Source organism: Pleurodeles waltl, chromosome 6 (assembly GCF_031143425.1).
Source record: "Pleurodeles waltl isolate 20211129_DDA chromosome 6, aPleWal1.hap1.20221129, whole genome shotgun sequence".
Lineage (NCBI taxonomy): Eukaryota > Metazoa > Chordata > Amphibia > Caudata > Salamandridae > Pleurodeles > Pleurodeles waltl.
The window spans coordinates 738,166,632-738,181,906 of NC_090445.1; the positions used below are offsets into that span (position 1 = coordinate 738,166,632).

Here is a 15,275-nt window from a genome sequence, read left to right on the forward strand (position 1 = left end):
CCACCACACCACACACACACCTGTTAAAGGCTTCCTTTCTTGTGTTCTTGTTGTAGCAGAGAAAGCACTCAAGTTTCCCAGGTCAATGCATAATTCCTTCATCTAATTCAGGTTTCTATTTTGCATTGTGACACCTGTAGTCCTGAGGTTGTATTGGATAAACATTACTACCGGTCTGATAATGCAAAGCTAAATCGTGTAATGGACGAATTACTCATACACGGACTTGCGAAACTTCAGAGCTCTGCCAGCGGAGTGTCTAACATACTAAGTTCCATCTGTGGGACCAGATCTGCCAATTGACACCCATAGTTCACTATTTGGGCATCTCGGTTCATTTTAATGCACAAGAAAAATGTGTACGCCAAGTCCTAATTGAATATATGCCGCAATGAATGTAATCAGGAGTAGTGGACGGCTAGCTTGGATCGGCGGAGTTGAGGTGGGAGCCTAGGTGCCACTTAACTGTATTTAGCTTTACCCCTGAAGGAGGGCCGTTCTTTTACACTGAGTGTGTGTGATGTCTAAATTGTTCATTTTCAATGGCCTGAGAACTGAAACTCTTAGATGACAGTATCGAGGGGCTCATTTTTGGGACATGGGCTCTAGTGCAGTGGTTCCCAACCTGTGGTCTGCGGACCCCCAGGGGTCCGTGACACATTCCCAGGGGGTCCGCAGGCCTGAGCTGGCAGCTAAGGTAGTGCAGAGGGTTAACATGCCTGCTGCAAAGAACGTACATTATGCAAAGAACAATATTGTATGTGCACAGCACAGTGGGTTACTGCTTTTGTGACAGATTATTTTGTCACTGTGCATTTCATAAATTACATTCGTAATGTAGGACAGAGAGCTATGAACTGCGGTCAAAGAGCTGCATGCAACCCGCCTGGCAGAAATTAGCAATTTGTGTTAAAAAATGTTTGCTTGCATAGGCATACATTCTTATTATTAAAGTCAACGCTAGCCACAGTGTTATGTTCTGAATCCCGAGTTTGCACATCTCCAAACTAAGCACGCTTACAAAATGCCTACCAGTATAGATGACATGTGAATACTACACTTTGTAGTCCACTGTAAAGTGCTCCGACACCCTACAGTGGTATGAGAGGTGCTATTAAACAAATGAATTACATGTGACAGAGAGGTTATGGAGAGAAGAGAGGCCGTATGGTTTTACTTCCTTTCCCCACCACATATATATGTGAAAAAGCTTCTCAGATCTTATGTACCTAAAAATGGAAACAAATGGCTTGGGAAATGTAGAATCTGACCAGAGGATTCTGCTTCCCTACATAAAACCAAACATTGAAAAGTTAGTCATCGAGATGCAGTATCGACCTTCCCATTAAAATCTTTTGATTTTTGTGCATATTTTCAAAATAAAATAATTATATCTTTAGTAATTTAAGTATTTCTTTGGTGGGTTCTTGTTTGTGTATTTTTTGCAAATTACTGTTTTAATTCTTGAAATTTAAATTGTACAAATTGCTTGGGGTCCCCGGCTTTCAACAGTGATTCAGTGGGGGTCCTCGGGAGTCAAAAGGTTGGGAACCACTTCATTACTTTATTTATGCAGCAGTTTAAAAAGCACTTCAAATTCATCCACCAACTTTCATGCAAAAAATAAAAAGGTCAAGAGAACTCATATGATTAATGTTCCTGCAGGAGAGAGATGGTAGGTTTGACTAGCGATATATCTGACTCAGCTAAGGTAGCGCAGAGGGTTAACATGCCTGCTGCAAAGAACGTACATTATGCAAAGAACAATATTTTATGTGCACAGCACAGTGGGTTACTGCTTTTGTGACAGATTATTTTGTCACTGTGCATTTCATAAATTACATTCGTAATGTAGCACAGAGAGCTATGAACTGCGGTCAAAGAGCTGCATGCAACCCGCCTGGCAGAAATTAGCAATTTGTGTTAAAAAATGTTTGCTTGCATAGGCATATTAAAGTCAACGCTAACCACAGTGTTATGTTCTGAATCCCGAGTTTGCACATCTCCAAACTAAGCACGCTTACAAAATGCCTACCAGTGTAGATGACATGTGAATACTACACTTTGTAGTCCACTGTAAAGCGCTCCGACACCCTACAGTAGTATGAGAGGTGCTATTAAACAAATGAATTACATGTGACAGAGAGGTTATGGAGAGAAGAGTGGCCCGTATGGTTTTACTTCCTTTCTCCACCACATATATATGTGAAAAAGCTTCTCAGATCTTATGTACCTAAAAATGGAAACAAATGGCTTGGGAAATGTAGAATCTGACCAGAGGATTCTGCTTCCCTACATAAAACCAAACATTGAAAAGTTAGTCATTGAGATGCAGTATCGACCTTCCCATTAAAATATTTTGATTTTTGTGCATATTTTCAAAATAAAATAATTATATCTTTAGTAATTTAAGTATTTGTTTGGTGGGTTCTTGTTTGTGTATTTTTTGCAAATTACTGTTTTAATTCTTGAAATTTAAATTGTACAAATTGCTTGGGGGTCCCCGGCTTTCAACAGTGATTCAGTGGAGGTCCTCGGGAGTCAAAAGGTTGGGAACCACTGCTCTAGTGCATAGCGGCACTATGTGTGTGGAAATAACAGAAGAAAATGTTTCAAGTCAAATGTTACGTGTTGTTGGAAGGCAGTTCTCTCAAACTATGCCTCAAGAGAGTTTTGAATTGTAAATGCAGATTCGACACATTATAGAAAAGCCAAAGATTTCCTAATGAGCCATGGCCCACAGGTCCCACTTATTTTCCCCTAAGGGCCACTAACTATCTCGTTATGCGCGGCTTGATGTTATGGGCCTTTAATATCCCATTAATGATATCTGAGGTATTGATAATATCGCAGGGTATCGGTGACACTGAGTCCCGGTCTTACTGCGGGATCATAAGTAGACCACTGACTGGAATTATGCAGAAATGTAGGATCTCAATATGCAGTATATTTACCAAAATTATGTTAAAGAAAAGGCAAATTATGCACCATTATACGGGCACGGGACAGTCTGTGACAACATTTTTGCTCCTTTATATTTTGTAATTCATATTACTGCTGTATGAGTAAGGGTTTCACCTCACCAGCACCAAAGCGGCACATAAATACAGAATTTGAAAGGTGACCCGTTACCATTTACAACGGGTCTTCTTCTCGTGTTAGTAGCTGTGCTGCTTTTCTTCATATAGAAACGAGCAACATGTTTTTTTTGTAATCTGTAAATTATACAGCAGACGACAGATTAAGCGCAAGTGCGTCACTTCCCTTATTCCGCGCCTGCAGTCTAACTTAATTCCAGGGCCCCTGCCTACACCTCATTATGGAATGGGGAATAATTTGCATAATTTAGCGCTTCCACAGACATTGACGCTTGTGACTCTATGACACCCAGTAGTGGATCTACATAAAACAGAGTCCGTCAGGTATGACTGCTGAATGTTTCCGCCCTCCCTAGGAAAATATGCAAGATTGCCCATCTCGGAGATGCCAGTTGTGATCCTGTTTCGGACGTTTCCAGCCAAAACGTGATTAGTGGACTACTCAACTATGGGGGGGTTTAACATAGAAATAATCTGCAAATCTTGAGTATGTCCCTCAGTCGTGACAGCTACACACCTAATAACTTACACTGAATAACTGTGAGACCGATTCCTGATTTTACCGTGCTAAAGTGCAGTTTTTCACTTCCTTTTGCTGCATTAAATCCATCCCTGTTCTCTCACTGTGCTCCTCCCAGCACGCAGTAAAACGCCTTTCTGAGCCCATCGTCACTTGCACCATATCTGTCATTTTTCTTGTCTCTGCACTGAGACACTGCTTTACTGGAGATGGTTACTAAGCCACCATTCACGCTAGTTCACCGAAACGCAGGGGATAGCGCGAGTGACGTAAGGCATCCTTTGGCTTACAGTGACATCACAGTGTTGACCTCTAGTCGCACCTCATCAGTCAGCCTCCAATTTACTGCTGAGGGGACGAGCAAGGATTCAGAACCACAGAAAGCAAACGTGGCTCTGTATGGTGTGGGCACACTCAAATTTGAAGTCAGAATATTGAGGTAGGCAAATATCGAGGACAAAGTACTGAATACAAACTATCGAAAGGAAGTATAGCTTTTCTATACCCAACTCGACATATATGTACCTTGACCATGTGTAGATTTTCAAGGTGTGTATACGTGGAGTTAGGAAAAGCAAATCTATTCTTCCTCTATGTACACTTACCTTTCAACCTGTAGGTCTTCTAAAGTTTGATCACACTATCCCTGTACCACAACATTCATAGACTCGATATACAGTAGCACAATCCTCTTGAGGTATTGTCCTTATCTTCCTGCTGCTGCGTTGTGATCTTTGAAACCGAGGGTAGTACGGAAAGTGTCAGGAGCACCCAGAGTAAAGCCAAGGATAGAGGTTGGCACTAGGCTGACCCCCCGATTGTTATTTTCATGGTCCGCCCTTTATTTTGGACAAATGCCTGTTGTCTGTATTTTTTTTTTTTTTTTCATAACGGACTGCGTTTGTCTTTATTTAAAGTTTGCAGGCTGTACCCCTGCCTTGAGCCTTCCTGGCTGGCCCCCCTGCTGTAGAAGCGCACCACTGTACTTTAAAACAAATATATTAACGGTGGTTACGGATACAGGTCAAAGGGCAGCTCCCTAGAGCTTTAGGTGTATCGAAGTACAGAGCGCTTTCACTTGCTGCTGAGCTGTCTAGTGCGTCTGGGGCTCTGAGGATCAGGTCACTGTGATGCACACAGTACGGCCACGTCGTGGTCCACGGGGGTTGGAAGTACACACAGCACCTGCTGTGCGTACACTGGATTGCATCGTTGCCCATCTGATCGTAAATGCACGGACGTTTGTAGGACTTCTGCGCCTCACCTCTGAATATATGATGCTAACATTCTAGAGCTGCAGAACATGCTCTCCAGCAAGCAGTGCCGGAATGGGTGCAGTATGTACGGGCTGACAGTTTATGCATTTCGTTTTAAAACGTTGTCAATACGGGCACATTTAGCAGAAAAGTTGTTCTGGCTTCTTTGCAGACTGACAGCATTTTAAACTCTGTTGGTTTATGGACTTGACTTGCTACAGTGATTTGTGAGCATGATCAGTATGGTCTCAGGCATGACTCTCCAAGCATAGAGGAGCAATGTGCCTAATGCAAAGCACAGTACATAGCATGCAGGTCATAGATTTGCTCCCTATGACAAATATGACAGCAAGTCTGTTCTGGAGTACTTGTTTATAGGCAGTCTGCATTTTAAAACTTCTTCGGAGGGTAAAGCACTGGCTGGAGAGATCATTGTATACCACAAAGGTTTCAGGGTACAATTGTGGTACAAAAACTATTTTGGTTAATGAGCTTACTTGAGTAATTTATCTGCACTGCTCGGTATAATCACAGTTTAGACTCATTAAGCATAGAGAGTTAATGTGCTTACTAAAAGCACAGAGAAAAACAAACAAGCCACAAATTTGTATTTTATGAAGATAGGTCAGTAGGTTACTGCTTAGGTTGCAGATATCTTTGTGTTTATTCAGAGTTTGGAAGTATGATTTGTATGGACCGTAGCCAGTAATTGCCTGATTTAATTAGGTTTATGCCCAGTGTTAAATTTGATCAGGTCTAGCCTCCTGGAATTCAATACGGGAGAAAAAGTATTGGATTTATCGTGAAATGCATATTTTGGTGAGAAACAGCACTACCTTACAGCTTGAGAAGGATGAATTGAGTACCCCCTGAGGGTCTACCCATCCTCAGAATATTAAAGAATAATTTGAAGGACTAATGGGCAAACCAATTATTTGTTTTGTTTTAACACAAAATTACTTTTTTATTTGCAACTGTCACATTTTGTTTAGTGTGCTTATGCCTACCAGTTTTTAAATCCTTAAATAGGCCCAGTTACATGTGAATGTTTGATCGGTACTGATAGTTAGTATACAAACCAAAGAACGCAAACTTTTTTTCACCCGCACTTGTGTTGATCATCTATTGTTATCTTTTTATTATTGCTAGACATACTCAGTTATGTCCTTAAAACAGAACCGTTGCCCTGAATTTTGTCCCGTTGTCCTGAATTTTGAAAGTCACTGTTCAGGATTTGCCTTCATGCCCGGTGGTCACCCTAGTTGGTATCGCTGGCTACCACTATATGATCTCTTGGCTCCCACCCTTGCACCCTCAGTTCTTCTTGCAGTAGGTTCCGTGTTGAGAGCAGACACCTCACTGGCGATGCCAGTGGGAGAAACACTGGTAGTCAGAATAGAACCATTGTGCCCGGCCGAGCCTGGCTGTGTTTGCAAATCAGTGAGTGGGTAGTCTGTGCCGGGCATTACCCAGTGAGCTGGCCGAGCGAGCTTGATATATTCCGATGCTACCCCACTTAATACCGGCCAAGAAAAGGCCACTGGCCTCCCACTCCAACTTGTGAGCCGCGCGCGGGTGGGTGGGGCTGGGGGTTTGCAGCTATCACTCTTCGAGTTTACAGCCATGTGCAGGAGACTGCACCAGAAGCGTGATTCCTGTTGAGACTGCTGAGGTATGCCAGGACAGTGCTTGCTTTTAGTTGCGTGAGGTTGGGGCACTCTTCTTGTCCCCGCTGAAAATGCATTGTGCCCGGGTTCTAACGACCCTTCCTAACATGTAACCCCGCTCATGCCCATGCGCAGCTGAACAAGGAGAACAAGACCCTGAAGCGGATTAGCATGCTGTACATGGCCAAGCTGGGACCAGACATCATCACTGAGATCAAGATCGACGACGACGACCCCTCCGCCGACGCCTCCGCCGCACCGTGCGCCGCCATTGGCTGCCAACAGCAGATGAAAGGTGGGTGTGTAGGTCAACCTGTGGCCCCATCTTTAATTACGCAAACCACAAAGTATGGTGGTCCGTCCTTTCATAGTGTAAGAATGAACAGGTAAATCTATAAAAGAAAAGCTTTAATGGCAACATGTGATACCTTTGGGGTTTCGTAGACTTACCTGCCAGTTGCTTAATGGAAGTAATAGACTGAAATGACTTAATGCTGAATGTTATGAATTCGAGGAGATATTATGATAGTGACAAGAGGCGATTTAGCAGCAGAGTGGAGACGCTGAGAGGGTCTTCTGATAAGATGCCTGGGGAGGGGTGGGTGCCCAGGAGTAACACTGGAGAACTTTGCAGAATGGTGGTGCTGAAGACACAGAACCACTTTCCGACGGGATCGGTTTTATTTTAATCAGCAAAAGAATAATAGAACGTTATTTCTACGCAGATATGATTTATGACCTTCGTGTGAAAACAAAACAAAGCTGAAAACCGAACAGTCTGTGCTATTATGACAGACACTGAAGTGGACTGGCCTCCAGCTTATCTGCTGGTGACGTATTAATGAATGCAATTAGAAGTTCACTAGTGCCCACTGTACACGCTGGGCCTTGCCTAGAACTCAGGTGGTCTCTTACCGTTTGAGGGCATCTGGAATCTGTGACTCTGCACCTGGGCTGGAGCCATGGTCCGGCAGGGCTAATGACCCTTCGTTCCATGCTGAGTTACAGAGGACATTTGTTTCCATTATAATTCTTAACATCATGTTGCTTTTTTCTTGAAGTTTGGTTTCCATACTACAAGGGCCAACTCGTGTATCTGCTGGACACATTTCTATGTGTAAGAGTGTCTACTTTTAAATCCATTACATATTTCCATAGCATTTCTGATGTGATCCTAATCCAGTCGGTCAACACTATGGTATGACACTAGTTTAAAAAACCTTTCTCCCAATGTTCACCATTAACCCTGCCCATGTGCCTAGAGGCCAGAAGAGTAATGCCCTCTGTTAAGTGGTCGGACCGCATGGAGGTGCCTTCTTTCCCACTTAGCGTGATAACTGGTTTAAATTGACACAGAAGCGGCTCTTTGTTCAAGGCACATCAAAGCACCTTCTTTCGGGAGCGCTAGTACAAAACAAAGAAACATAGCTTCTTCATTCTCACATTTTATTTAAAAAGATTGTGCAAAGGAATTGATTTTATTTCGAGATCCTCAGTATGTTGGCAGCAAATACCTGCATCTCGGAGCAATGTTAAAGCTGCAGGTAGTCCCGCTTGTTCTAGCAGTGATATCACCATTGCAGCCTAGCCAGCACTTTAGGCAGCCAGAACCATGGCAGTGTCTCAATACAGGTTTCCACCAAGACACGCGTGCCAGCTGTGAGAGAGTGACACAGAATCACATACATGTCACTGCAAGACCACAAGCTTTGACAAGCGGTCATTCACTCATAATCCCAGAAATCTTTTTTTAAATGTCCCAGAGAGGCCGAGAGCTGAGAGATTTTTTACTAAAGTCCCACTTTTAGTGATTATATAATGGGCATCAGTATTTGGAAAGAACAATGTGTTACATATGTTTCAAGATTTTGGCTGTTGGATGGAGAGCATATTGATGCAAGGAGGCTCTGCTTATCATCTTCGCTGGGGTGACGTGCCAAGCAGGGTAAGTGTGATCTGTGACGGGTAGATTGGACTGATTGGGATAATGATGAGTGCCTCTGAGGGATGTTGAATATGGGTCCCCCACCAAGGTGGTGATGTGTGTGCGTGTGGTAGGAGAAATTGAGCAATCGTACCAATACGCAATTCCAGAAACTGTAATCTTACATTATTTTGATAACTATGAACTATGTTTTTTAAAAACTTTATTTATCCTTCTTTCAGAACATTAAACAGAACAACGTCTGTAACTTTGGATCTCCAAATAAAAATCTTGACTTTCAGTAGGAGTAAAACAACTAGGAAAAAGAACTGTAGATTAGTAGGCTTTTGTGATGACATATAAGAATCTGACACAGAAGTATCAGGCAATCGCTCCCTTGAAGGAGCGTGACAATGGTCAGTTACATTAACATACTATATACATGGTTCTCCCAGAATAAACTAGTGTCATCTTGCATCCGAGTTTGCCATCCCTTGTCCTTCTAAAACTCAGTATGGCACAATCACTAAAGGGTATCCTACCCCAGAATCAATTTTAACAGAATTAAATTCCTTGAGTATCAACCTATGCACTGGAAAAAAAACTTTTTTTTTGTTTTTTTGTTAGACACTTAGCCACTCTAGTAGTGGCATGCTTAATTATCACGTTTCACCCAGGTCCCTTACAACCAGGATTGCTCAGTCATGTTCCAGGGAGCTCTTAAGGTACAGTGGCAACTGGGATATTCCCAGAATAAAAATACTTGGAGCAACCAAGGTATCCCTTTTATTAGTGCTTGTTTAGGTATGGTAAAAACCAAAAGGTGGGAGTAAGAATGGCGTATAATTACCCTATTGCCCTAATTATTTGTTGACATGTTTCAGCCTGTAAAATGACCTTTAAAGCTCAAGGGCTTTTACCAGGACAAAAAATGTGCAATGGGATCTGTTGTGTCTAACCCCGCTAATTCAGAGGGACAGACAATCATGCAAGGCAGTGATCCAGCAAATATTTATTTGTGCAAACACAACAGTTCAGCAGTGCGAGAAGAACCTTTACTGGGTGAATGTCCTGTCTCCCATGATGAGAACATAGTGAAGTGTGCAGACAGAGCCCTGGGGAGCAGGCTCAGTAGTCCCTCATCCTGCCAAGGTGACTGCCATTGTATTAATGGATGTCCTAGTCCTCTACTTTTACCATAATGGTAAGCTACCGAAGACACGAGCCACAGAAGTAGCCGCAGTACTATTCTTATATGATCTTCCTGGTAGCACTCTGCTATATAAACGGAACAGCCAACTTTATCTACTATTTTGTGGATATATATGCATGTCAAATGGGACAAGCATTCCGGTCCTCCGTGAACGCCAAGCCCATGAATATCGATAAACACACACCAACCTCCCAAAAGTACCTTGTAAGACAAAGAAGGAATAGCAAGCCAACCTCTTTGTAGGGGCCAACATAGACATGCCCCGGGGGTGGGGGGTGGGGGGGGGGGGGGTGGGAGGCCTTGTATGGCACGCTAGAGGTTGCCTTCCAATTCTGATTTTTTTTTTATTTTTTAAAAAGGTTACAAACCTTAAAAAAAACACTAATCCTGGTGAACATCCTTTGACTCCTAATGCACGATATTGCTTTTTCTTCAAGAAAAATTCAGACAAATTAGTCCCAATGTCGAAAATGTTCCCATTTACATTGGAAAGGGTTAGTGCTCTAAGCATCACACCGAGAAAGCACAAGCGCATAAGCAAATATTCACTGAGGAGAAGTTGCTGGTTCTAAGCCCTGTGTCCTGTCGGTAGTGTGAACGTCCTTGATAGAGTGTGTTATGAGGTGGAGCATGGTGTTGAGGTAATACTGGGGAGCGAGTCTTGTTTACAGCACAGTGGATGAGCATTATTTTGAAATCTCTTGACCTATTTTTGTCACAGAGTTGAGAGACCAATGTTCAACTGTTCAAGAGGAGAAGAAGAATTTAGCCATCGAGCTGGAGACCCTGAGGACCAAGCTCATTGATGTGATCGGAGAGGTAGGTATCCGATATGATTACTTTTCCCCTCTAAGTTTCAGTTTGTTTTAACACTTATTGAACCCAGGCAGTCTTTGTGCTTAGAGCAGTGGTCTCCAAACTTTTTAATGCCGCGCCTCCCCTGTTGAAAAATAAAAATCACTGGGCCCCCTCAGAATTCTTCACATTTATTTTTTTATAAAGAAGGCAATGTTTAAATATGTCTAGACCTATTTAAACATTGCAGTTAAGTAATGTTACCTTTTAAAGAATGCAATAACATGCTTCTGCTTAAAACAAAGGCCTGTTATCTGTATAATGCTTTTTTTTGGCTAGAGTCTAGCGGTCCCACTAGGGGGGCCCGCCCCCCAGTATGAAGACTTCTGGCTTAGAGGGTTACAGTTTCAGTGGGGATTTGAAAGGCTACCAAATGTGAAAAAGCACCCTATTAAAAAGGAAAAATCGTCATTTTGTTTTCACTTATTTTATTGGTGACATTTATTTGTATACCTAAAACTGCCTTTTTGTGAATAAGACATTTTGGGAGCCTATTTGATTTTTTTTTTCTACTGCCGAGTGGACGCACACATCTCATCAAAAACTTCAAATAATTTCATTATGTCCAGTTTCTCCACAGCCCTTGGTGGAACGGCAAGTGACCCCCACGCATTGCGCTTTACTTTCTTTGCTTCGAAGTCCAAGAAATGGAGAGATCAGAAACTGCTGTAAAGCCCAGATATTATCCTTATCTGCCATGCTGAGGAAAGAACAAATTGATTTTGACAAATGTGCCGAACTGGTGCAGGTTTTTTTTGTAATGTGGGGATTAGCAATGTTAACAAGGGCCACCTACAACCAGGCTGAGATCACCAAAATCAGTTTGCATATATTCATGGAACAGTCGCGGGTGGAGGTCATGTTCAGGCCTGTTTGCCTAAATCTCTTTAAAGTGCCAATTTCAACCACAGTGAATATGCTCTATATGCACATGAGTTAGTCTAGATCATAACAGCCCAGTGTATAATTAAACAACTGAGAGACGATCAGTTAATGTGCTTATGACCTCAAACGATTTATACTGGGGTGACTTGTTTGAAGTAGTTCTAAAAGAGGATTTACGTTAAGTAAAATGTCCATTTGAGGACACACAGAGACTTAGTTAAATATATACAGACATGCATGCATGCAGATAAAAACATACAGCATTCGTCATCAATCTCAAATACATCTGTACAGACATGCACACACTTGAGATACTTGCTCCACACGTCCACACTCGCAGGAATCAGCAGGCACACAAACACCCCATGTCCTATACAGGGATGCAGATGCCTGCCTGTAACATACCCAGTTTATTGTACTGCAGACATACTTGTGCGTCCATGTGGTACAAACGTGTCCTCCTTTAAGGACAGTTCCAGAATGTTGTGTAACTCGGCAGTATGTGTGGCTCTGTTGGTTGGTTTTTGAGCCTGGAAACCTGTGTTTTAAGTGCACTTTACCAGATTTCTGATCGGGTCCTGGGACAAGTTACTTCCTTCTTGTTTCTCACTTCTCTTGTTGTTTGAAAATTGAGAGTGCTTGGAAACCAGCTGAGAGACATCAAGCACTGGTCACTACTGTATTTTAAAACACAACGTTTAGTTTTCCCACTGATGGTTGTGTCTCTGTTTCGCCAACTTTAGGTGAATAAAATAAAGCAAGAAAACATTGTTCTTTCCAAAGAAGTCCGTGACCAGAGAAAGCTCCTGAACAAATGTAATCGAGGTACTGTTGGATCTTCAGTGTTATCCCGTTCAGTAGCCGACCTGTTTTTGTTGTTATTCTTCCGTAGTATCTTGTCAGGCCTCTTATGCTGTTGTCTTCCAAGGCATTTTAACACTTTTGATGTTCTCCAGTATACCTCTCGTGTTTACACCTTGCCTTGTGCTGTGTGTCGAGGGGTTGAGTGTGTGTTGGCATGGAAGGAGAGATGACGGGATGGGAAATCCTATACCAGCTTATGGAAGACTTTGCATGAATGAGTCAAGGGGATCTTTTGCTGGAAACATTTTATTTAGGTCCAGCACCATCCTTGAAAGGCAGTGGCATCTGTTTAAGATCTAGAGGACCGCACATTAACATAAGTAAATCTGCAGGGAAGATAACCAGTCATTTTCCAATATAGGAATGTTTTTCAGTTTCTCAACAGTGCCCAACTGATGTTTGGGAGATCCAGGCTTTAATGTTTACTCAGTCAAGTAACTCACCTGCAAGGTGAGAAAGCTATTGTAGAGTCAACTCCTTTCCAATGCTGGGCCACGTCTTACAGCAATGATTTTGCATGTAAATCCTAGTGCATAAAGTCCCACGGATTGTTATGGTCAGGTAGGTGGGATTTTTCTTGCAGAAAAAGTGGTTTTGTAGATTCTTTTAATACTGGCTGGCAGCCAGTCAACCTTCTTTACAAGGCAGTATGTTCCGCTGCAAGAGTTAGGAAAAGAGCCTAAATCTGGATGCAGGATGGAGAGCCTCTGGTGGTTGTGGGACCTGCATCGTAGGAGGATGGAGTACAAAGTTCAAGAGATGAAGCCTTTGGAGCAATTGACGATCAGGGTGGGGAAATTGTACACCTCTTGCAACATGCTTATTTCTTCATTTGAGATTTTATTTTTAACATGAGCGTTTTTAGTGTTTCTGTCAGCATCAGCAGGTAGCGTGATGTTGAGATTAGACATTTCTTACATTAACCAACAGTCCTAAATTGAGAGTTTTCACCCCACTATCAGGGCACGGAGTAGCAAAGTGCCAGTGTTACTGCAGATGGATATTTGACGCTTTTTAAATAATAAAAGCAGAACAAGTCTACCTAAGTTTGGGGGCGCTACAATAGGGTGCCCGCTGTCGCAGTCATTTGACCAGTACTTCTTCCAGGACAGCTTCACGCACTGCCAAAGAACACATCCTCCCCAGTTTGAAGACTAGTGTCCTAGTGTAGATGTGGGGCGAGGTTAGTTAGTAGTTAGTATTCATCCACCCTCTGCAGCAGGCGATAACTGAAGCATTCCTAGGTTGTTTCTCTGTACAGATTTGTTCTGACTCTTAATATTAAAAAGCCCGGCATGGAATTAGGTGAAATGGTAATAAATCATACTTATAATTTTTAGGAATGTTGAGTAATTCATTGACAAAACGTTTGTTATATAATGTTTTAAAATTCGTGTTTCCTCTCTATAATGCAACAAATTGAATAAAGACTCCAATGCCCTAATTTAGAATGCCTCGATAAAATGAAAATCGGGTGCAAACAATGCTTGCGTCCGATTTCCAAATCTTAATTCTACAACATTACCCAATTCCCTGGCCTTTTCGGTACAGAAATTCCTCTGGGTTGAGCCGGCAGGCATTTGTGTGGGTAAAAGAGGTTGATGATGGAGAAAAGGTGAGGAAATCATTGGCCATAAAACACCTTCAGCTTATTATTCCCCATTCTGACCTCAAAAGCTCAGAATGGGTAATCATTTTTAGTTTAGGGTGAAAATGCGAAGTCCAGACCCAGATTTATCCCAGAGGGATTTAACTAACCTGCATCTCTGGCAAAAGTGGAATGGGAGCTTAAGCCTTTTGTATTGGTCACTTCAGTGTGGGCTAAAAAATACCGAATTGCTCGCTCGCTCTTTAATGTTATTTTTTGTGCATTCTTTCCCAACCCAGTGTCAGTGCTTGCTGTAGAGGAGTATGAAGAACTGCAGATGAACTTAGAACTTGAAAAAGATCTGCGAAAGACTGCAGAATCAGTCGCGCATCAGGTATGTTCATTGTACTGCGGCTGGTAGAAGACAGCGTCACTCCTAGCACCCAAAGCGCTTTGTGTTTGGAGCATTCTGTGGTCTCTCATTGTCACTCCAGGCTTCCTGAAATGGATTTTCTGTGTCGAACATAGAAGTTTTATTTTGCGACTGAACAAGTAGGTGCTCTTTAGTACCTGTCGCAGTGTTTTATGTTTTTTTAGGATGGGAGGAGGTTAACAGAAGCTAGTTCGTTTCTGAAATAGCCATTGTAAGAACGAAGTTTGATCTGGACTAGAAGAACTCGGTCAGTGTCTGTAACTATTTTGTAATATAACTCTTTTGTAGGTTTTCAGATAATACAGTACAAAACACTTGACTCTACGGCCCTAGATGAGTTCAACAAAAAGAGGAGAATGACACTATAAATCCTTTAGAATTATACCGATATACACAGTGCAGTAGGGTAGAGCACGTAAAATTCACCAACATCAATTTAAAAAAAAACTTCCCCAGCTAAGCCATCGTTGCACGACGTACTGAATTCATTATACTACAGGCCTGATGGTGACAACATACAAATGGATGAAGTCAAATCATGCATTAAACAGGCAGTCCTGAAAATGTTCAGTAGATCCATCACACCCTCTTCCTTCCATCCAAACCAACAAGTCCAGTCAATTCATCACCACCCAGCCATCCAAACGTCCAGCCATTAATACCAGAGGCTACCAAGGACCCGTCACGGTTCAGTTGTATCTTCAGCTCTGCACCATTGTACTTTTTGTGCAGTATTCCAACCATTGTACTTTTTGTGCAGTATTCCATTTTTCCACATCTTTGCTTTTTCTATCATTTTTTCACATCACTAAGCCACTTTCTATAACTCGGTGGGCTTCCAGCCATGGCGATATTCCCTTTGGCTATCACTGGGCCACATCTGTGAATTTGCCCAGTTGTCTTAAACCAGTAGTTCTTCGCAGACATCCGGACACCACGTCTCAAGGTGAGGATTAAGCCTCCTGTTGGTTA

The 15,275-nt window shown here is 42.3% G+C and overlaps 1 protein-coding gene across 1 annotated transcript in view; it reads left to right on the forward strand.

Moving 5' to 3' along the window:
- SHTN1 (shootin 1) overlaps positions 1–15,275 on the forward strand; it is a 541,662-nt gene that overhangs the window by 281,276 nt on the left and 245,111 nt on the right. The window contains exons 5-8 of the mRNA XM_069239264.1: positions 6,677–6,836; positions 10,400–10,497; positions 12,162–12,243; positions 14,170–14,264. Of these exons, the coding sequence (XP_069095365.1) occupies positions 6,677–6,836; positions 10,400–10,497; positions 12,162–12,243; positions 14,170–14,264 (435 nt within the window). The remainder of the gene's footprint in view (positions 1–6,676; positions 6,837–10,399; positions 10,498–12,161; positions 12,244–14,169; positions 14,265–15,275) is intronic.